Source organism: Oryzias latipes, chromosome 17 (genome assembly GCF_002234675.1).
Source record: "Oryzias latipes chromosome 17, ASM223467v1".
NCBI lineage: Eukaryota > Metazoa > Chordata > Actinopteri > Beloniformes > Adrianichthyidae > Oryzias > Oryzias latipes.
In genome coordinates, this window is record NC_019875.2 from 11,558,335 (window position 1) to 11,580,789 (window position 22,455).

General features: G+C 44.5%; 3 protein-coding genes across 5 annotated transcripts; 2 read left to right on the plus strand and 1 right to left on the minus strand.

Moving 5' to 3' along the window:
- The first annotated feature begins 173 nt into the window (after positions 1-173).
- On the plus strand, positions 174-14,864 carry wdr33 (WD repeat domain 33). Of its 3 annotated transcripts, none has more exons than XM_023965626.1 (21): positions 174-370; positions 1,632-1,850; positions 3,050-3,118; positions 3,231-3,335; positions 3,419-3,514; positions 3,759-3,910; positions 9,431-9,528; positions 9,618-9,744; positions 9,821-9,975; positions 10,060-10,138; positions 10,223-10,333; positions 10,946-11,040; positions 11,123-11,209; positions 11,277-11,416; positions 11,489-11,641; positions 12,503-13,186; positions 13,269-13,326; positions 13,449-13,773; positions 13,846-13,988; positions 14,063-14,242; positions 14,436-14,864. In XM_023965626.1, exons 2-21 carry the CDS (start codon positions 1,647-1,649, stop codon positions 14,552-14,554), a joined length of 3,180 nt encoding a protein of 1,059 aa, XP_023821394.1. In that variant the 5' UTR covers positions 174-370; positions 1,632-1,646; the 3' UTR covers positions 14,555-14,864. The 3 variants fall into 3 exon arrangements, with proteins under 3 accessions (XP_023821394.1, XP_023821395.1, XP_023821396.1); XM_023965627.1 differs by lacking the exon at positions 174-370 and adding an exon at positions 418-726; XM_023965628.1 differs by lacking the exon at positions 174-370 and having other exon boundaries at positions 1,647-1,850; positions 13,452-13,773.
- A 214-nt stretch (positions 14,865-15,078) lies between these two features.
- On the minus strand, positions 15,079-16,543 carry sft2d3 (SFT2 domain containing 3). Its single transcript, XM_004078777.4, has one exon. It carries the CDS (start codon positions 16,207-16,209, stop codon positions 15,541-15,543), a length of 669 nt encoding a protein of 222 aa, XP_004078825.1. The 5' UTR covers positions 16,210-16,543; the 3' UTR covers positions 15,079-15,540.
- Positions 16,544-17,153: 610 nt separating this feature from the next.
- LOC101171695 (dual specificity protein phosphatase 18-like) lies at positions 17,154-19,971 on the plus strand. Its single transcript, XM_011486258.3, has 2 exons — positions 17,154-18,153; positions 18,793-19,971. The coding sequence occupies exon 2, from the start codon at positions 18,832-18,834 to the stop codon at positions 19,462-19,464; it is 633 nt and encodes a 210-aa protein (XP_011484560.1). The 5' UTR covers positions 17,154-18,153; positions 18,793-18,831; the 3' UTR covers positions 19,465-19,971.
- The last annotated feature ends 2,484 nt before the right edge of the window (positions 19,972-22,455 follow it).

The window sequence follows — 22,455 nt, forward strand, 5'->3', positions numbered from 1 at the left end:
TTAACCATGGTTAATATGGAATGATTCTTGAAACTTTAATGTAAGTTAAAGTGAACTGAGTCGACATCAAGAACAGAATAAGTGTTCATTTAAATCAGTGTCTATCAGACATAAACTCAATTTCCCACAATGCTTTGCACAAGCTCGTCGTTTGCTCCCGCCCGTTGTTCCTCTTTCCCGACATGCTTTTCGTCAGGGCCGAGAAGAACGGATGCAATGATGGAGTCCGCTGGTGGCTAAAAGTCCCAAAATGTGTTAATGTTTTGTTTAAATAAAGTTTCAGACGTGGGTAGTACTTAAAGAAAGAGTTATTAAAGAGTACAAACATTTCATGTCGGCTAGATAGCTCCGTGTCCTGCGGGAATCGTTGGTGAGTTTTTTTTTTTTAGCGGTAAAGACCAGACTTCCGGCGACGCCGCCATTTAGCTGCTTTCTTAACAAAAAGATAAACATGTCGAACCGGGCATAAAAACCATTTGTACCTTACTATCACTTCATCCATGCATTGGGCCCACGAGGAGCCGCATTTGTGTTTACATGTATTAGCCGCTGCTAGCTAGGTTGTTATCGCAGCTGAGCTAGCCGCGTGATGCGTGGCTAGCCAACAGGAGGTTCTGTTCGGTTTACAACCAAACTCTACCGCTGCTGTATGCTTCCCGGTTCTGAAGAGTGTTCACAGTCAGGGGTGCAGGTTCATTTGGGGGCGAAGCTTTCTGTTCCACAACGGTTCGTGCTAGCATTATTCTGCCGCGATACCCAACGAGATACCTTAATTTTTTTGTTCACGATATTTCGTCGTTATCATATCTGTAAATATTTATATATTCTACTCTAAAGAAAATGTGTTCATCAGTGTTTAATACCCTACCATGAAAATCCAAAAGCTTCAATTTTCACATCTGACAATTATGTACTTTAGAACAGTTATAATTAAACAATCACCAATGTCGATATTCAGTCGAATATCCAGGTGTGTTCATCAAATATGGCATAGTCAGGCTGACTATGCCATAATTTGATCTGGATAATACCCGACTGTCAGGTAAAAAGAAAAAAAACAAGTTCTAAAACTGCCAAGTGTACCTAAACGTTTTTCTTGTCATGGACCCACTGCTTTGTCACCAGTCTGCTGCTGCAGGTGTTGAAACTAAGGTCTTTTATTTGTCAGAGAATTTTAGCTTCTTTGTAACAGTCAGGATGTGAGTTTTAGAATTTTTTTCTGATCTTCCCGTAGTTTTTTATGTGCAACAGAAAGCTGACGGAATTCTGCGCCCGTAGCCCAAACTCAGTGCGATGGTGGAGAGGCTTATTTCCTAATCCATGCGGTGATTCTCTGTTCACATGCAGTTTGAAGGACTTTGAATCTTTGTTTTTGTTTGGTTGGTTAATTGTATCTGCCAAGAAACTGTGTGCAGAGTCAAATTTAAACATAATCTCTTTTAATCCTGGGTTGCTAGTCTTCAACTCAGCAGCACTTTTGACTCAGAATCTGTAATTTTCAGAACAGTAGATCAGGGGATTTTATTTTTCATTTAGAGCTGAAATTCAAATCTAAATTCTCTAATCCTGAGTATTCTGGCCTGAAGGTTGACAGTAGAACTGGTCACTTACTGCATTCCCTATTGCTGCAGATTTAGCTGGTCACCATGGCGACGGACGTGGGCTCCCCCCAGCGGTTCTTCCACATGCCACGGTTCCAGCACCAGGCTCCCCGACAGGTGTTCTACAAAAGGCCTGACTTTGCCCAGCAGCAGGCCATGCAGCAGCTCACTTTTGATGGGAAACGCATGAGGAAGGCTGTGAACCGCAAGACCATTGATTACAACCCCTCCGTCATCAGACACCTTCAGGTAACACACCTGTTTGAAACTTATTACTAAGCACAATTAGTCAATAAATTAGGGGTGGGCTATACCGGGGATTTGAGTATTGATTGAAAAGGGCTAGTATTGCCGATTTCGATATCCATACTTTTTCTTAAAATGTATTATAGAATATTTTTGGAAATACACAATTTTTTGTTGATTACGTTTATAATAAAACACAGGACAGAAACTTTTGGCAAACTTTCTTTTAAATAATTAAAACAATCTGAACTGAACATATAAATCAATTATAGAACATTCATCTTCTAAACCGTTTTGTCCCTTTCGGGGTCACGGCGCTGCCGTAGCTGAAGACAGGGGACATACTGGACAGGTCGCCAATCTGTCAATCACACTCACATTCAGACCCAGGGACCATTTAGAGTAACCAATTAACCTATGAAGCATGTTTTTGGATGGTGGGAGGAAGCTGTAGTCCATGGAGCAAACCCATGCATGCATGGGGAGGACATGCAAACTCCACACAGAAAGGTCCCCCATTAATGTTCTGTTTCTGGTCCCCCAGCCAGGACTTGAACCGGGGGCTTTCTTGCTGTGAGCCAAGAGCGCTAACCACTGGACAGAACATGAGCATTAGTAATGGCACAACAATAAAAATAAGAAAACAGTAACTAGTGCAAAAATGTGCAAAGATATAAGTATAACAGCATCACGAACATATATTAAAATAAATAAATAAGTGCAGTAATAAAATATTAAAGTCACCAGTGAAAAAAGTAAACCAAAGCAGCACTTTAAGAAATATAAAAATATAAACACAGCAGAAAAATCCTTCTTTTGGTGCAAATATGTGGCTCTTTAATGACACCATTCTCTGATGAAGTAGGGAGGGGAGGGGCCAGGTGTGAGCTGCAGGTGTGAGCTGAGAGAAGAGGAAGGGCTCTGTTTACACAGACGGACAATGTTGCCAAACTGGGCTGCACTTGCATGAACTCCATAAGCAAATTTAAGCTCTTTACTGGACATATTGAAGGAGAACTGCATAGAATGTATCAATCTCATCACGCTAGTAACAATACTTCACCGTGGTATCAATACTATCGATACTCAGATCGATCTGCCCACCCCTTCTGTTGTAACTTTATTTAAACACTCACCCTGTGCCGTTAAACAGCCGGAGATTTTACAGAATAAATCACTTTAAAACTCTTTTTTTTCTGTAGAATCGTCTTTGGCAGAGAGACCACAGAGACCTTAGAGCCATCCAGCCTGATGCCGGCTGCTACAATGATGTAAGTGCAGAAAAGTGTGCGCATGCGTGCACTTCCATGTTCCAGCTGACCAGACTCAGGGGGATTTTGCAAGAAAGGGAATAAACAGTTTTTGTAAATGTTTGTGTTGCAGCTCGTCCCTCCAATCGGGATGCAAAACAACCCTATGAACGCCGTCACCACAAAGTTTGTCCGGACCTCCACCAATAAGGTCAAATGTCCCGTGTTTGTAATCAGGGTGAGTCGCCGCACAGCTTTGTTGACGTGATGCAGTGAGTACTAACATATATACAAGCTAATCTGCTTCCTGTCTGTCTGCAGTGGACTCCTGAGGGCCGCCGGCTGGTGACCGGGGCCTCCAGTGGAGAGTTCACTCTGTGGAACGGGCTTACCTTCAACTTTGAGACCATCTTACAGGTGAGCCTTTGCTATTAGACTAAAAGGGGTGGGTGGGCCCGCTGTTGAAGCAGCGGGCCCTATCGCACAGTCGTTCAGTTAATCCTTTTTTATTCCTCATTGACTCTTTTGAGGTTACTTCAAACAGAACTGTCAGCACAGAATGTTGTGAGCATGCTCACTAAATTCTGCAGAACCAAATATTTTCTAAAAACTAGAAACGGTGCAAGTTCTTCAACCTCCGCCTTCCTCTTTGTGTGTGCAGGCTCATGACAGTCCAGTGCGGGCCATGACCTGGTCTCACAACGACATGTGGATGCTGACGGCGGACCACGGTGGCTACGTGAAGTACTGGCAGTCCAACATGAACAACGTCAAGATGTTCCAGGCACACAAGGAGGCCATTAGAGAAGCCAGGTTTCTACCCAATCTCCCATTCTCTGTAGCTCAGACCCTGGGGGGGCGCTGCCTCCCCCCTCAGCTGGTGTTGTGTTTGTTGTGGTACATTAATGACAGATGTAAGCGTGTGCTGCAGCACTGCACTGATCTGTTGTTGACTTTGTGCCTGCTGAGCCGTGTATCTGTGTTTACACTTCCGCCTGATCTGTTAAATAAAGTCATGCTTCACCTGAGCAGGTTTGGGTCGCCCGCTGGTTCAGCTGAAGGTCAATAAAGGCCCAAAAGCAATAAAGTTTCAGCAGGGATCAATAAATAAAGTGACAGTCACTCCGGCTGCTCCAACTGTCAGCTGGCTGGGTTTAAATAAAGGTTTGAATTCCACATGTGCATCCTGGAACACAGAACCTACCTTTTCCCATAATGCATCGAAACAACCCTTTTCTACTTTTCTGTTTTAGGATGAAGTTAAAATTACTTGAAAAGAGGCAGTGATATCATCAACACAGTCAAACACACCTGAATACTACATTACCCAAAAGGCTTAGGACCAGAGGCAGACTTGTTTTCCAGCTGTGCAGAGGCAGCAGACTGTGTTAATGCGTCATAACCAGTGGTCGCTCTGGTCACCTGATCATAACTGTTGTCTATGGAGACCACCCATCCGCACTTGCCCCACAGGAGGGGCATCAGCATGCGTTAGTGAGGTCTTTACCCTTTCTTCCACATTGAAGTCCATTTAAAAAGGTTTTCAAAATAACTCCTCAGATTAACACTTAATGATTTTATCAACCAAGAATAGTTTTGAAATGTGTGTAACAAACTCCTTAAGTTAAAAACATACATCCTTTTATTGAAGTTTCTTATTGGAGCATAAGAACAAAAAGTAAAAATAGTAATTCAGTGTAAAACTGTTGACCACATTGGAGCTGTCAGAATAGATTTATTCCTCCTCTTTTTCTGAATTCCCTCATTTTCACCTCCATTGCCCCCCCCCCCCGTGCTCCTGTGTGATGTGTCAGTCAGCCCCCCTCCTCCCGCTCCACCACAGCAGCATGTAGCTCACTCATCCTACACCTCTAGAAACAAACTGCCCCATTCACTGGGATCCGCTCCTCCTGTCAAATAGAACAGCTTCTTTTAGGTGTAAAGGACAGAAACTCCATCACACTTCAAAGTATTTTTGTCTCTGAAATCCCTAAAAATCCCCAAATTACTTTTGTTTTTATGTTTAAAACCTTAAGTTCAATTGTGTATTCATGCATTTATCTGTTTGATGCCCTCGTCTGCATGATGGTTTTATATTTTATCATAGTACCGTGTGTTGCTCTGTTCAGACTAATTTAACCTGAGCCATTTCAGACGTGGGAAAGTGTGAAGAATGGAGCGCTAGCTTTCAGGATCAGTCTAAACAAGGACTCCCCTGAGAATCCCAAAAAGCTCTAAAATCTCAGCGTCTGCACCAAAGTCGAAACTTTGATTTGACTTTTCATTTTTGTGTGTTTTCTATAGTCTGTTCCTCTATTGTTACACAGGTTTAGCCTTTAGTTTCTTTTTTTTAAAATAACTATTGGATGTATCCGGAAAGGAGGAGAAAAGTCTGTTCTCCTATGCTTTGATTTTTTTTCTCTGATATCCACAGTTTTATAAATGAGTGACGTCAGAAACTTGAGTGGAAATGTGGGTTTGAAATGTGATGCTGTGGATAACTGGCAAGCAGAAAACTTTAATATCCAGTTACTAACTTAAGCCCCCTTAATCTGTTTCCATAGTAACCAGCTATACTGAAGCCTCAGGAGGTCGGAAACTTTGTCTTTGAGCGCCAAAACACTTGAGATTAATTACAAACAACTTTGGAGCAATTTATTTCAACTCAAAATATCACACATTTGGATGCCATGTTGAACATATGTTTGTCTTGTGTGGTCCTGTAAAAAATGAATTGATTTCCTTCACGTCTGTGACTTAAACCAACTACGGTATCACCTCATCATCAAAGTCTGGATCACATCCTGGTTCACACACGGTTCTGGTCTATAAGGACAGGCGGCTCCTGACTGGTTCTGTGTCTGAGGCCATCTACACCTTTGACATTTTCAGACGGGTTCAAAACCACATTTTGTGGTTATTTTATATTAGTGTCGAATGCTGAACAACAGTAGAAAGCACTCGGCCAGGAAATGGATTGTTCTAAAATATCCTCAGGGCCTTTTTTTGTCACCATCTTACATGAGACAAAAATATCTGATCTTTTTTTTAAATGTTGATAAATCTGCAGAGACCTTTTAATGTTCCGGCTCAAACACGAGTTAAAAGAGTTAGCATCAGAGTTTGAGGTGTCAACACAAAGGTCTCCACTTGTAATTCTGCTTCTGTTTGTTTCCACGAGTTTCAGAAAACTGAGCTGAGTTCTGCTCTGAAAATGAACGGAGAAGGTTCTGATTCTTCATGAACGCTTCTGGCAGATTCTGAGTTCTTATTGGATTCAGCTTTCAGAAATTCCTTACAGTCTAGAAAACCACATATGTGCTTGATAAAAGCATTGGTCTACTTTTGAGTTTTTAATAGTTGTAGAATAAGGTTTAGAGACGGACAAGACTGTAATTCATAGTTCAATCCGACAACTAGATTATTTGACCCCTTTTAGGAATATTGAGGCCACCTCCAGCTCTGTTACTCTGAAGCATCTTTTTTTCTATCTCCATCAGTCCACACAGCCTGGGACACTAAGCTTTTGGGTTTTTATTTAAGCTTTTTCAAAAAATTTATTTTTAAGTTATAAAAACCTACAATAAAGCAACTTAAATTTATTTGACAGTAATCCAAGAAGCGTCAGTAGCATCTTTAGCATTTTTAACTTTATTCTGGTTGTTCTAACAACTCCAGACTATTATCTATTTTAGGCTCTGGCATTGATCATGCCACTGTTTCAAAGTTTTGTATTCTTTTGAAGTCATTATAGCATTATAAGAAGCTTCATTTTCAGTTTTTTTTCTCTTGTTAACATTTTGATGCATTTTTGTAGGAAATGTTTTTTTATAGTCAGTCATGAGGAAGATGTCTGCAGCCTCTTGTGTGCAGGTGAATCTTCATCTTCAGGGCTTTTTTCTCAGCCTTTGACTCTTGAAGCTGCCTGACCTCCACGACCTTTACTTTAACTCAGACGGCAACACAGAATGAAGGACTTCCTCTTTTTCTTCCAGGGCTTCCTTGAGTATTTCTGCTGGATTTTGCTGTTGATGGTGGTTTATTTCACCATTTCTGAATTCTTTTGCAGAATCGTAAAGTTTACCTTGAATATGAAAATTACAAATCCAACTTCTTCTTACAGTCTAGTTATGCTGATGCATTCATGTTCCAACTGAGAGCCCATACCATAATTCTTCTGTCCCAACCTTCACAGCAGTCAGACAGAGAAGTGCTGCTCTTGAAAAGCCAGTTTTTTCACTTTTATAAACAATAAAAGCAGGACTTTTTTTCTCCAGTTTGAAAGAGGAATCCAAACGTTCTGCAGGGCTGGTTTTGGTTCTGTAGAAAAAACATCGGAACATCTTAAACACTAAAACAGGCGTTTAACTGAAGCCGCTGATTTTTTACACAAGCCCAAAAGGGGAAATAAATTTAAAATTTAAATCTGAGCTCAAGAACAGTTTTTTTCTATTTTTTCCCTTGCTGCTTTGAATTCTCTGTTCCTTTTAACAAGAAGATGCTTTTTTGTCAATTTATTTCCAAACTCTCCCTCACTGTTAGCTGTTTTTGCGTGATGGAATAGAATAGAATAAAACGTCACAGAGGACAAATTTACCTAATGTTTGGTTTCATTACTACTCAAATGAGATTAAACAGATGACAGAAATACAGACATACAGTTCAAACTTCACTGTGAAGCTGCTGTTCAAGCTTTTTGGGCGGAATTTTCCCCATTTTATTACCTTTCTTATAAATTTTGTTCATTAAAAAAACATCAAAGAACTTTGATCACAAAGATCATTCAGACTTAAATCATTCATCAGAAAATTTCAATAACAAATTTAAAATATATATATTTTTAAAGAACAGCTACATTTGATAGAACTACTTAAGTTAAATAGTTTGGAATCAACAGTTTATCTTACCCCCCCCACACACACAGTTTAACAGTATAAAATGTAACTTTTTTTGCCCTCTTTTTCTTTATAACACTCATATGATTATTGTTTAACCAATTGAGAGATTTTAAGCACTGTGGCCATTTTCATATGTAAAACCAGTAAACTAATGTTTAAACGGTTCCAGCTTTCACATGGATATTTTCACTGGAAATGCAGACACGCTCATTTGTTTTCAGATTTCGTCAAATTTTATTAAAACAACCTGTAATATAGGAATTATTACAAAAAGAGTATCAAATTTAAAGTAAATAAATCGAAAGTTTGGTCCCAGTAATATATACTATAGGTTTAATTTTCTGGAACTTTTCTTATCCTCTAATAATCAAAGGAGCCCAAAGGATTAGGACTGACTATTCACTGCACAGCTGTAGGAACTACATTTTCAAAGACTTGTGCCGTTCACAGTTCAAAGGTGGCTTCAACTTTTTTCTGCACGTCATAAAAAAAAAAAAAAGAAGAGAAAGAAAGAAAGAAAGGGGGCTCGATCACGTCTGAAGTTTTATTCTGGATCAAATCCACAAATGTAGAAAAACGTCAGAGCTCCCAAACTTTGGTTTCCTGACCTCTGACAGAACAGCTGCAGCCTTCAACCTGCCTGCTCACATTTACACGTCTTAGCCGTTTGGTCACAACAGAAAGCTGCAACGCTGATGCTCTTAAGAATGTTTTAGAACAGCATCATTATATGAGAGGCAACAGAAATGGTTCATTTAAACACTAAGGTCACATTTTGGATTCCTAATTGAGGTTCAATCCTGACCGTCTTTTCTGAAGAGATCAGAGGCTTCATGTGTCACAAAAAGCAGGAGTTCAGTGGTTTCTCCATCTACTTGTGTCTACATGAGACACATGCACTTCTGTTTTTTCTGCTGCTTCAACAGTAGTATGATTTAAGGCACCGTCTGAACTCTGCCCTCTAAATTATTATTGCATCTCGTTCAGATATATTGTCATTCTGAAAGATGCCTAAAATAAATGAGTGAACATGAGTCATGATCGTGCACTTAGAGTTTCTGCAGGGTCCTAAAAAAAGAAGAAGCTTGTGTGCTGTAGCGTTTGACTGTTTGTGAAATTTCTATCAGATGCCCCAACATGAGTTTGCGCTGTAGGAAATCTACATTTCTATTTTAGAAACTCAGTTATTTGAAATTTACTGTGAGTGTCCAGCAGGTGGAGCTAATCAGCCTCAGATTGCAGATGAACCCTGTTCATTTGGGTTAAATCTGACAGATTAAAGAACGTTTTCGAATTTAAAAGGTTTTTCATTCTGAAAGATGAGGTGTGATTGTTTGTCAACTACTTTCAAAATTCGAGCCTAATTAACATGCAAAAGTATGTCAGTTTTGAGTTTGGTACATTCAGGATGATGAAAACTCCTCTTCTTCTTCAGCTTCTCTCCGACGGACAACAAGTTTGCCACATGCTCAGATGACGGCACTGTTCGAATCTGGGACTTCCTGCGCTGTCACGAGGAGAGAATTCTCAGAGGTCAGCAGTGCTGTGGTCCAGTCCAAAAAGCCAGCCCTGGGCCTGAACGCCATGACTCATTACCCGATGTTCTGTGTGTGCGTGTGCAGGTCATGGCGCTGATGTGAAGTGCGTGGACTGGCATCCCACCAAAGGCCTGGTGGTGTCAGGCAGCAAGGACAGCCAGCAGCCCATTAAGTTCTGGGACCCCAAAACGGGACAAAGTTTGGCCACACTGTGAGATCACAGACACCCCTTCCTGGTTGATTCATTACCATGGCAACCAGTGGCTCACCTGCATCTTTTTCTTTAGCCATGCCCACAAGAATACAGTGATGGAGGTGAAGTGGAACCTGAACGGGAACTGGCTTCTGACGGCATCCCGCGATCACCTCTGCAAGCTGTTCGACATCAGGAACCTGAAGGAGGAGCTGCAGGTGTTCAGAGGGCACAAAAAGGAGGCCACAGGTGAGGAACCCGACAGCTAAACCAGGCCAAAACTCAAGCAGCTGACTGTTCTCTCTGTTTCTGACCAATCTTCTCTGTCGGCAGCGGTTGCCTGGCATCCCGTTCATGAGGGTCTATTCGCCAGCGGAGGCTCTGATGGCTCGCTGCTCTTCTGGCACACTGGGTTAGAAAGACGGAGTCCAGCAGAACTTCCAGAACCCCACAGGACTCCAGCTGGCCTTTGTTTACAGTCCTTTTTGTTTGGCAGGGTGGAGAAGGAGGTGGGAGGCATGGAGATGGCCCATGAGGGGATGATCTGGAGTCTGGCCTGGCACCCGCTGGGTCACATCCTGTGCTCCGGCTCCAACGACCACACCAGGTGAACGCTTGGTCACGTATGTGCACATAGGTGCACATACGTGACCCACGTCCACGCGCAGGTTATGCTGCATGTATTTGTATATCATGGTTGGTTACACTTAATTACATTAAGTATGACTGAATCTTAAGTTTACGTTTAAGTTGATGATAATTTAGTTGAGTTAAATGGTTAATTATTATAATTATATAAATACAATGTATATTCATTAAATTTCTATATGTAATATATTTTTATTGTGATAATTCGTTCTGATGAACTTAATTTGATTCTCAGGTTTGTTGTATATGTGAGTGTATTATGACACAGCAGGAGCCTGTTTCCCTGGAGACGCCAGCTCATTTAATTACACGAATCCACATCCTCTTCCTCTCTGGAGTCTAAAAAAACAAAGTCTTGCTCTGTTTCCTTTGTGATTAGAACCTCAGATAAAGCAGGCCGCTGTTATTTTGAAAATTTAAGCTGATTTTGGCCTCAGAAATGCTCAGCCACAGGGCAGCTGTTGCTTTCTGGCCAGCAGGGGGAGCTCAACTTAAATATGAACCATGGAGACTCTATTTTCATAGGTTTATTTGTGTTCTGATGTATGAACTCCGGTGTGCTCCTCCTCAGTAAATTCTGGACTAGAAACCGGCCCGGAGACAAGATGAGGGACAGGTACAACCTGAACCTGCTTCCAGGGATGTCAGAGGACGGTGTGGAGTACGGTAAGCTGCAGGAGACAAACTTCACTAAGACTTTTGTGCTTTAACTTCCTTTCAGCTGAATGTCCTGTCTCTGTTTTCCCAGATGACGTGGAGCCCAACAGCATGGCCTCCATCCCTGGGATGGGTATCCCTGAGCAGCTGAAGGCCGCCATGGAGCAGGAGCAGAGCAGTACGAGTTGTGAACTTACCTCCAGTTCTCGTCATCTATAGATCTCACCTATGTTGGTCCTTCGCAGATAAAGATGCAGCTCCAGATGTGGAAATGTCCATCCCTGGTCTGGACTGGGGCATGGAGGAGGTCATGGGCCGAGACTCCAAGAAGGTCCCTCAGAAGAAGGTTCCTTATGCCAAACCCATCCCTGCGCAGTTTCAGCAGGTAAGAACCTCACCTGTGGTCAGGGTGAGCTAAAGCGCGCACGTCTGGCTGAAAGTGCACGTCTGTGTGCAGGCCTGGGCTGAGAACAAAGTTCCCATGATGCCTCCTGGAGATTTACCCAAAGACCGAAAGCTGGAACAGAAGGTGGACATGAAAAAGAAGACGCAGGCGGAGTTGGAGCAGGAGATGGCTGCACTGCAGTACACCAACCCCATACTGCTGGAGGTGCACACGCGCACAATACAACACAAACACACATCAGTACCATCAGGATATACCACAAACGTTGTGGCATTTTTAAAAATGAAACATCTCAGAGGAATTATACTTTTGATATCTGAGCAGCAAACAGTTCCATATATGAAGATCCAAGATGTTTTCAAACCAGATTGATGCACAAAAATGAATGTAGAAGTTCATAATCTAGACCTGGTCTGTGATCATTTTGTCTGGGGGTTTTCAGAGCTACAGGGCTGAGGGACACGTCGTTCCCGGCAGCAGCAGCTCGTTCTGTTGGAGAGTTCAGACTGAAACAGTTGCAGTTAAAGCTGTTAAGCTGTTCATGTTGTTTTGTTATTGCTGAGCATCCTTACCAGACTCACCTGCCAGTCACTGCATCTCACCTGCAGGACTCCAACTCCTCCCAGTACAAACAAACGTTTTCATCTTCTGTTGGATTGTTTTATCTAGTATCAAGTATTTACAATTTTTATTGAATTTACATTAAAAAAATTACATAAGTAATATTTTAATGTACAAAAAATGAAGGAAAATAGTCCCAGAAACGACCCTCTGACTGAAAAATTACTCAGTTATTGGCTTTAACCACTTGGATTATCTGATTGAATCCATCACTATGGTAACTTGATTCAGAATAATTTAAATATTTTTTAGGGTTATGGGGTAAAGATTTAGCACAGCAAGAAAAGCCGCCATCTAAACTGGACTCATGGATCTGGCTTTCGTGAATTTTCCAGTCCAGATCTCTGGAAAATCCGGGTTTCTTCTCATCTTAGTTTTGCGGGACGCCCGTCTGGACCTGGCTAGAACCCAGACTGACTGAGTTCTGGTTCTGTGTCTCTACAGCAAATGAAGATGGACCGGATACACCAAGAGGGAAATGTCGGCCCCCCACAGGGACCAGGCTCAATGCCCTACTCTGGCCCCGGGGGCCCCATGCCTCCTGGCCAGCAGGGTTTTGCTCCTAACATGGCCCCTCAGCATATGCCCAACAACATGGGGACCCCCATGGGCCCCGGTTTCATGCAGCCTGGACAGATGGGGCCGCCCTCTGGACCTCAGGGCCATCAGGGGCCCTCTCAGGGCATGATGGGACCCTCAGACATGCAAGGACAGAGACATCCTGGCCCCCCAAGGAACATGGGCCCTCAAGGGCCTCACGGCATGGGACCTAGAGGGATGCAGGGGCCCCCTGGAGGAATGATGGGGCCCCCACCTCGAGGAATAGGCCCAAGGGACTCACAAGGGCCCCCACCTCAAGGGGGAATGATGCCCCCTCAGGGGAACATAATGGGCCCTCAGGGGTCTATGCAGGGTGGAATGATGGGCCCTCCGACAAGGACACATGGCAACATGCCCACCAACTATGGGATGGGCAACATGCAGGGCCCCCAAGGAGGAATGCACTCTGGAAATATGCAGGGTCCCCCGAATAACATGCAGGGGCCCACAAATAACATGCAGGAGCCTCATGGGAACATGCAGGGGCCTCACGGAAATATGCAGGAGCCCCCCTACATGCAGCACCAGGTGAGCAGATCTTGAACCAGTTTTCAGGACCTGGTCCAGGTTCAGACCTTGGAAGTGGATTAACTCTGTTCTGGTCTCACAGGGGCAGAACTCGGGGCCCATGATGCATGGGATGGGCCAGCAAGGGCCCAACAGCAAAGGTGAGGCAGCCTGGTCCACGAGGGCCTTTGTCAAATCACGGACGCTTCCATGCCCCCCCCCCCCCCCCCCCCCCCCCCATCAAATGCTTTCTAACAAAACTTTGTTTCTCTTTCTGACCCAGCAGACCCTCGGGGGCCACCCCCAAGCCACCACATGGGTCCTCCCAACCGGCAGGGACCTGGAGGACCAGATCAAAGTTCTGGACCGTATTGGGGGGACAACCAGCAGGGCCGCAGAGGACAGCAGGAGTTTGAGGGGGGGCAGGATTACCATGGCAGAGGAGATGATGGCTGGAGGACAGGTCCGGGATATCAGGGCAGAGGAGGTGGGGGCCACAGAGGCGGGGGCCACCGAGGGGGAGGACACAGAGGGGGCGGAAACGAAGGGAGCTGGGGACACGAAGACCGTTACGGAGGGGGAGACTTCCGAGGACGGCGGGACGATAGGTGAGACTCTGACACTGTTAGTGGGACGTAACCTCGCACCAGTTTCTGGTTCTTATCTATATTCTGTTGCAGGTTCAGAGGAGGGGGCCAGGGTCGGACTGGAGGTCAAGGTTACTCTGATGAGTACGGCCAGGACGAAGGCTATGATGGTGGCGAAGAGATCGGCCGGGGGTGGGACAACGGGGGCCGAGGGAGGCCACCACGAGGAGGGGGAGGTTAGGATCTTGACCATGGGGTATGTGAGAGGTTAGGGCCACACTTCTAGATTGTAAACTTTGTTTTGTTTTAGGTCATGATGGTTATCGAGACGGGTCACAAATGCACGACGGCTCGTCTCCCGCCGGCCGGGAGCGCTCCTCATCCCTGCAGGGGATGGACATGGCCTCCCTGCCCCCTCGCAAGCGTCCATGGCAGGATGGGCCTGGAACGGGTGACCCGCGGGAGCGAGACTCCCCTGTCGCTGATGGAGGTACAAACACACACAGACCTTTGGTGTACCACAGGGATATGTCTTTAAAACTATTTCAATGTGTTTATGATCGACCTGGGAACAGTAATCAAGGCTTTTCTCGAGTTGCAGACGTGCACCTCTCATATTTTGTTTTTCTTCCATTTTCCCGTTTATTGCCTCAATTTCCGTACATGCTGTTTTCTGTCTGCAGGTCGTCCCTCTGGCAGAGGTGGGAGGGGTGGATGGGGTCCCGGTGGACCTGGTCCAGGATCCAGAAGAGGAGGACCCCCTCCTAGAGGAGCACTGCGGGGTGGTGTGCGGGGCCGGTAGTTTTGACTGAATACCCCTTCTCCTGTGACTCCCCCTCCTTTAGATCCCAGAATCCTTCAAAAACTTCCAGATGGACTATAGGTCATGTGACCTGTCACATGATGCTTTGCAGCGGCTGGAGAGGCGTGTACAGAACTGGAGCCATGTCTGTTTGCAGTTTTTTCTAACAGATTTCTACGTGTTCGTGTCGTTCCCCAAGATTCACACCTCCAGACTTTGAACCCCCCCCCACCACTTGACAGGAAGTGGGGATCACATGACACAAACAGGTGTTTCTTCAGTGGTGAATAAAATCGGTGACTCTGCTCTATAGTTGCTTCTTCTTTCATGCGGATACCATCTCACAGGGGGGTGTTGTGGTGTGGGTTTAAAGATTTTAATAAAAAGGTACGAGTGTTCACGCTTCATTGATCTAGACGCTGTTAGAGAAGCAGAAACTTTCCAGTCAGAGCGGCTCTATCCAGACGGATTCATGAGATCGTGTTCCAGAGGGAAAATAACGATAGAGATTATGACACTTAAGATGTTGTGGGAGTCATTTTATTTTGGTTCGTGTAGAGAAGTGTCTGTATGTTGGGAGGAGGGGGCTCCAAGCGCCAGCAGGTCATAAAACCTGAGAATCAGCTGTTCAGCTCTTCTCTGCAGGGCTGAGCAGTCAGAACCTGGTGGTGTTCGACCTGTTTGCCTCCATTTCAAATGTACCCTGGAACCTGCAGCCTTTAGGGTTCCTGCAAGGGGACACAGCGCCACCCTGTGGCTGCTGTGTGTAATAACCGCCTTAATAGGTTAACAGTAACAGAAAAGTTTATTTTCAGAAAACTTAGTTAAATCCGTAGTCACAGGAGGAATGCTTCAACTAAACCACTGGACCTGCTCGTGCACCGATCCATGAAGTGACGCTCCTTTAGCACAAACGTCTGCGCCTGACAGTCCGCGCGCAGGGTTCATTTTAGTCATATAGGTGATCAGTCGGTTCACTGACTGCTTCAGATCGGTAAGGTTTTTCCTGTCACGGTCCTTTTGATGGCGGAGGCCGCCATGCCGCCAACCAGCCTCATCCCAGCGCTCCCTCCGGGTATCAGCGACACCACGAACCCACCGATGACTGCGACCTGCAGCGCGGCTCCAAGCGCCGTCAGCACGGTGCTGTGAAGGCTCAGCGCCGCGTAAAGGGTCCCCCCGAGGGCGCACAGGTACACCGCCGCTCCTGGAGAGGTGGGCAGTCCGGCGGCCAACTTGCTGGGCCCCCGCAGGACCGCGGCGGCAGCGATGGCAAACAGGGATCCGAGCGACCAGAGCAACGCGAACTTCCGGGCGTAGAGCAGCAGCAGCGGGGCGTACAGAGCGGACAGGCCGAAGCAGAGCGATGAGAATGACACGCACACGCCAAAAGCAACGAGCCGCTGCCGGCGGCTCAGTCCCGGCAGGCAGGGGTCCGGCTCGGCCGACCAGGGCCAGGAGAAACCGCTGTTTCCTCCAGAAGACGGTTGTCCTCCGGCCCACGGACTGGACCAACGCCCGAACCAGCTCCCAGAAACCGGCTCTGGGTCTCCCAGATCCACTGCAGTGCTGGAGCTAGACTGCGAGATAGTTCTGGTCCCGCCGCCTTTGGACTGAGCCAAGTATTCCTGGAGTTGTCGGTTCAGTTCCGCCATCACTCTACAGGTTTACAAGACTTCTGCTACAAGTCAAAGAAACTTCCGCTTCAGGTCAGAGGGACTTCCGGTGCTGGTTTAAACCCCCATTCTTCTGCTGCCCTCTGTAGGCGAGAAGTGACATTACAGCACTGACAAAACACTAATTTATAAAATAAATCGTGGTGACTGAGAGGATTTACATCAGCATTAAACACACAAAGTCTAAGATGTAGCAAAAGCATGCACGTAAGAATGCAAACACTAAAAAGCTGAAGTTTGCTTCCATTCCACAGTTACTGGGTAACGGTTGAGGGAAGGAAAAGGGAAATGTTAAAAGACACCTGTCAATATGAATGAATGAATAAATTAACCAATGCAAAACTGCAAATCATAAATTATAGAGAAGATAAAACTTTACAACAGACATTTACCGATTTGTAAAAACTGTTTAATAATATTAAACAGTAAATTAATTTCATTTTTATGCTTGAAAATAGTTTTTACTCTTAGTTTAAAAAAAGAGAAGCTAATGAATTCAAAAACACATTTTATGGTTTAAATTAAATAAACATTTCTTATTCAAAAAGTGATTTTAGTTATCTCCGTGCGGAAACCACAGTCATGTATTTTCTGGGAAATATTGCAAAAAGACCAAAAAAATTTTTTTTTTCACAGATTAGTTTAATAAATGACTGAGCTGTGTTATTGCTGCACTGTTTGAGTCCTACCCACATGTGACAAACAGGTTTCTCCTTAGCTGCAGACTTGGAAGACTGCAGTTAAGGAAAAACCTGAGGGGAACATTTGAATGGAAAAAACAAAACGACTGATTTATTTGCTTATATTAAACGTACCATTCTAAGTCAATTCTTTAGGCTTGATTAATACATAACCAGAAGGAAATGTTTTAAAAGTTCAAGTAAAGGAGCCCAAATCCTGCTAAATTGTTAAAAGTCTGGTTCCTTTTTCCTGTTGAACATCTGAAACTCTTCCCTTTTTAATAACACAATGGACTTAAGGGTTGAATTCTTTTCCATCAACTTTTAGTTATTATTTCTCAAAGCATAACAGTGAGCAAACCAGCGGTAGATGCAGGACTCACCCAAAGAACCTGGCCGTTTTGATACAGAATGTTTAAAACAGCTGAAAGAAGTTTGGAACAAATTTCCCGGACCAGCCTATGACAATTTAATTTTTTATTTTTTTGACAGTGATGCTGAATTATTTGTGATTTTATTGTGGAAACGAGGGGAACCTCAGGACTGGAGCAACAGCAAAATATAAGCAGAGCAGCTTTATTTGCATATTAGTCTTTACACACAGATGCCACTCAAAATACCAAAGATCCAAAAAGCTTTGAAAGGATAAAAAAAAACAAGAAACAACAAGAGTTCATCATTTTAAAGAAAGGAACCAGAAGAGAGCAGCAGTTTAGGGTCAGACTGGAATGCAGAAAGACTTGGAGCACATCTGTTCATTGAAGCCGTGAGAAGCTAAAAGCAGCTTCTCCCTGTTTAGTTCTAACTCCAAGTTCTCAAATTAACCCCTGCAGTGATTGGCCAGAGAGACTCACAGCCATGTAGGGTGACTGGGTTTCAGATTCAGAGAGCAGAGGAGGCAGCAGTAGCAGGTAGCTCCTTCACGGTTTAACTCTGGTGGGTTCTGTCTGCTGACCGGACCTAAGAGAACATTCAGCCGCTGAAAAATCTTCATGAATGAAACTAAAGGAGAGGCGTGTTCTGCTCTGCTAGAGACCCACAGAACTTTAAAGTTCCCAAGTGGAACCAGAAGAAACACAAGCCTGTGTGACATGTGCCGACCCAGAAGATCAGAGAATGAATGACGGAGGTCTGGGTTTGAAAGTCTCCTTCAGATGAACGTGAAACAGTTTCTGTGCTCAGAATCTTCACTGAAAGGAGGGAGTGTCATGGTGTGGGAAAAGAAAACTCCCTGCAGTTAAAGGTAATGTTAACTTAAGCTTCTATTTTTCCTTAGTGTGTGTCTAACCATACCTTTTTGTGCTAAACTGGCCTATCAGCTTACTATTGTTGGGTCTTACAGCTGAGCTACACTGTTGGTTTTCTTCTAAGTCAAATACCAAAACCTATCTCCACATTAAATTGGAGTAAAAGGTTTGAGAAGTTTAGATCTTTTTTGAACATGTTAAATTTTCGGATTTTGGTTCTATCACTGGCCTGCACGGCGGTGCAGTGCAGCACTCTCGCTTCACAGTGAGAAGGCTCTGGTTGGAATCCTGGCTCGTTTCTTACTGTGTGGAGTTTGCATGTTCTCCCTGTACATGTATGGGTTTTCTCCAGGAACCCTGGCTTTATCCCACAGTCCAAAAACATCCTTCAAAGGCTAATTGGTGTCTCTAAATTGCCCCTTAGATGTGGAAATGAGTGGGTGTGATTGTACGTCTCTGTGTGGCTCTACGAAGGACTGGTTACCTGTTCAGGGCAAACCCCACCTTTGCGGATCCAGCAGCCCTGTAACCCTGAACCAAACCAAGCCAGTTCAGAAGCTGGATGGAGGCTTTGTGTGATATTCAGAGGTCTGTTCTTGTCTTTAACTTTTCTGCCACTTGTTTTTATTCAACAGGTAGACCTGAAGCCAGCTGTGGGGTCTTCATTAGTGCAGATGTTGCTGTCTCAGGTCACGTCCACCCTGTTCCTGAGTGGTGCCGACGCTCCACTTAATGCGGCGCTGGTGTCACAGAAAGGCATCACCCTGATTGTCAACGCCACACTAAACCACGCCTGCCCCGCCTACCCCGGTGTGGAGTGTTTGCGTGTCCCTGTGTGCGACCTGCCCTCTGCCCGGCTCAGTGACCACTTCGACCGGGTGGCTGACCGTATCCATGGTAACCGTGACGGAGGCACCCTTGTGCACTGCGCTGCAGGGATGAGCCGCTCGCCAGCGCTGGTCATGGCGTATTTGATGCGTCACCGCGGTGTAACACTGCGCCAGGCTCACCACTGGGTCCAGGAGAGCCGGCCCTTTGTCCGACTGAACTCTGGCTTTTGGGAGCAGCTACTGCAGTACGAGAGGAGGCTGTATGGCCGAAACACAGTCAGGGTGGCTCAGGAGCCCCCGCCCATTTCTAGACCGTTGGAAAAAGCACCACTTACCGGGAACAGCTGGGTAACCTTTGTACCCAAGTCACCCCTGATGTCCCGCCCCTCTCAAATTCTACAGTCTCAGGTGATGGCATCAAGAAATAAATCCAGAAGAGCATCTAAACCTTTAGCAAAGAGGCAAAGACTGTTGTAAAGTAGGAGACATGTACCACAAAGGACCCCACACCTAGTTTTGATTCATTTTATTGAGCCAATCAGGTTCCAGAGATCTGTCAACAACCACTTGAATCATCAGTGACCTTTTCCTTCTAGTATTTATACTTCTGTGACTGAGGAAAAAACGTCTGCAGAAAAACCTGAACCAAAAATTCTTAAAGGCTGAAAAAAACAAGTTTAATCTCAAAAACAACCAAAGACACTGAGTAATGTGATTACTGCAGAATTCAGCTCCAAAAAAGATGACCTAATATCAAAGTTGTAGGGTTTTGTTTTCTGGATCATAGTGATCAAATACTGGGCTTTTTTTCAGGGTTGCACTCAAAGTGGTTGATAACCAACATTTGTGGCCAGTATCGCTTGTAGTGAAAGTAAAAATAATTGTGTCAAAGTTTCACAAACTCTGTTTAACTTTAGTCAATGCTTTAAGCATGCTCTATTCAAGAGAAAAGCTCATAACAAATAATAAACAGAAGCATCTCTGTAACGTTGAACGACTGATATTTGTTTGCAATTCATATAGTAACGACATGCTCAGAGTTCTCAGCTCTAGTTTAGATCAATCTGCAATGGATTCAATTCCCCATGCAAAAAAATCCTGTTTTTTCAGTTTTTGATATGTACTTGCAGCATTTTTCTTATGAAAGAGAACAAATGTAATAAAAAAATAATTTAATTTTTGCATTTCTGAGTATTTCTCCTTAATCAGTCAAACTGTTGCAAAGACGCTCGGTTTGAATCAATGAGCTGTTGTGATGTCACAGCGGTCCAGTAGCACGTGTGCATTGAACAAGCTCCATGATCTGCCCCGTCCAGCGTGCACAATTTCAGGCGTGGGAGAAGAGAAGGTAGCACATTGATGCGCTGCCCCACTTGCATTTTAAGAGCGTCCAAAGCTGGATTTTGTTGTTGGCCGCACATGTTTAAAATTAAACTTAAAGTCCCAAATATGTTCTCTCTCTGACCGAGTTTGAAGGCCTGCTGTCCCGCATTAACCAGAGAGGGTAAAAATAAAAACAAGAATAGAATCAGGGGAACTTTTTTTTATTTTTGCCTTAATGAAAATAAGAAAATTATCATAAAGTTCAGGAGGCTGTTGAAAACTTGTGCAAATGAGTTTGGGTCTCCTCTTCTGTATCTTTTCAACCTAAGCCTGGACTTGGGACATGTTCCATCCTGTGGAAGGCCTCATGTATTGTTCCTCTCCCCAAAGTCAGGCATCCTAAAGAAAACAAGGACTATCAGCCTGTAGCAGTGACCTCACATGTGATGAAGACTTTTAACCCTTGTGCTATCTTAGGCATGTTAACATTGGGAGTTGGGTCATCTAGACCCACTAGACAGTGCGCTAAGCCTTTTTTCTTCAATGATTTGTGATCTTCACTGGTGTCCATGGATTACATGAAATCTTTCCACCTTTATCCACCTTTGTCATGGTAGGGAGAACACGTCAATGCAAGGGTGGGGTCATCACAAGGGGTTAAGACGTAAGTTCTGCTGCAGCTGAAGCCACAAGTGCAGCATGTCTAAGATCCACTGCAGTTTGCATACAGGGAGAGAGTGGGGGTGGAGGACGCAATCCTCTTCTTGTTACACTGTACCTATGCACACCTGGATGAAGGAGGTGGCACTGTGAGAATGCTTTTTTTAAATTTCTCCTGAGCCTTTAACACAATAGATACTCACCTGCTGGAGGAGAAACTCATGGGGGGATCTGTCTCCAGTACCCTCAGCTGCAGTGTAAGGGCACCGCAGGAGACAGTCCTGCCTCCTCTACTCTTCACGCTGTATTCGTCTGACTTCCACTATGACACAGCAACCTGCCACATGCAGAAGTTCTCGGACGATGCAGCTATTGTGGCCTACGTCAAATGGGAAGAGGAGAGGGAGTACGGGCGGCTGGTGGAGGACTTTGTGGCCTGGTGCAGGGAAAACCAGCTGCGGCTGAACATCCAGAAGACCAAGGAGATGGTTCTGGACTTCAGAAGTCCGAACACCTCAGTGCGTGTACATAGAGGGAGAAAACATGGAAAACGTGGAACATGGATTGACTGAAACAATAATGTGCACTGCTTTTTATGATGTATGTGGTTTTAATAATGTTTGTTTTTATGTATTTTTTGTATTGAAATGTGCTGCCTCTTGGCCGAGACTCCCTTGGAAAAGAGGGTTTTAATCTCAATGGGACATTCCTGGTTAAAAAAAAAAGGTTAAATAAAAAAAACGGAGATGGTACAGATCTACTAGTACTTGGGGGTTGTGTTGGACTGCAAGCTGGACTGGACTACCAACACGGACCAGCTTTGCAAGAAGAGCCAGTCCAGGCTGTATTTCCAGAGGCTGCTCTCCTTTAACATCTGCACAAAATTGCTGCATATGTTTTATCAGTCAGTGGTGGAGAGTGCTCTCCTCTATGCTGCTGTGTGCTGGTGCAATACCAGCAAGAAGAACATCTGCAGGCTCAATAAGATCATCAAGAGGGTGAGCTTTGTGGTGGGTCTGAAGCTGGATCTTGTGAAGGAGGGGGCAAAGCAGAACACTCTGACCAGATTCATGGCCATCAAGATGAATCCCTCACATCCTCTACACAAGGCCTTCACCAGCAGGAGTACATTCTGCAATAGACTGCTGTCCCATTGCTGCTCCACAGACAGACTGAAGAAATCTTTTGTTCCTCGTGCCATCAGGTAATACAACTCTCTGGCCGAGCATCTAAGAAACAATAGCTTTTAATTCATTTAACCCAATGATTCTTAAATTATTTAATCGATTAATGATTGTCAGCAGACGGCTGTTTTAAAATTTCTTCAGGGATTATCAAAGACCCTATCTATCTATTTTTCTCTGATCAAACCCATTTGGAGCAGCAAAGCAGAAAAACATGACACTGAATTATATTTACGTTAATGTTACAATTATGATTTGTATCCATTATATGTAGTTTTTAATGGATGAATCATTGAAATGG

Coding starts and splice junctions, on each gene's coding strand:
- wdr33 (XM_023965626.1), top strand. CDS start 1,647: ATGGCGACGGACGTGGGCTCCCCCCAGCGGTTCTTCCACATGCCACGG. Junction 3,911..9,430: donor GAGGCCATTAGAGAAGCCAG/GTTTCTACCCAA, acceptor CTTCTTCTTCAG/CTTCTCTCCGACGGACAACA. Junction 13,774..13,845: donor CGAGGACGGCGGGACGATAG/GTGAGACTCTGA, acceptor ATTCTGTTGCAG/GTTCAGAGGAGGGGGCCAGG.
- sft2d3 (XM_004078777.4), bottom strand. CDS start 16,209: ATGGCGGAACTGAACCGACAACTCCAGGAATACTTGGCTCAGTCCAAA.
- LOC101171695 (XM_011486258.3), top strand. CDS start 18,832: ATGTTGCTGTCTCAGGTCACGTCCACCCTGTTCCTGAGTGGTGCCGAC.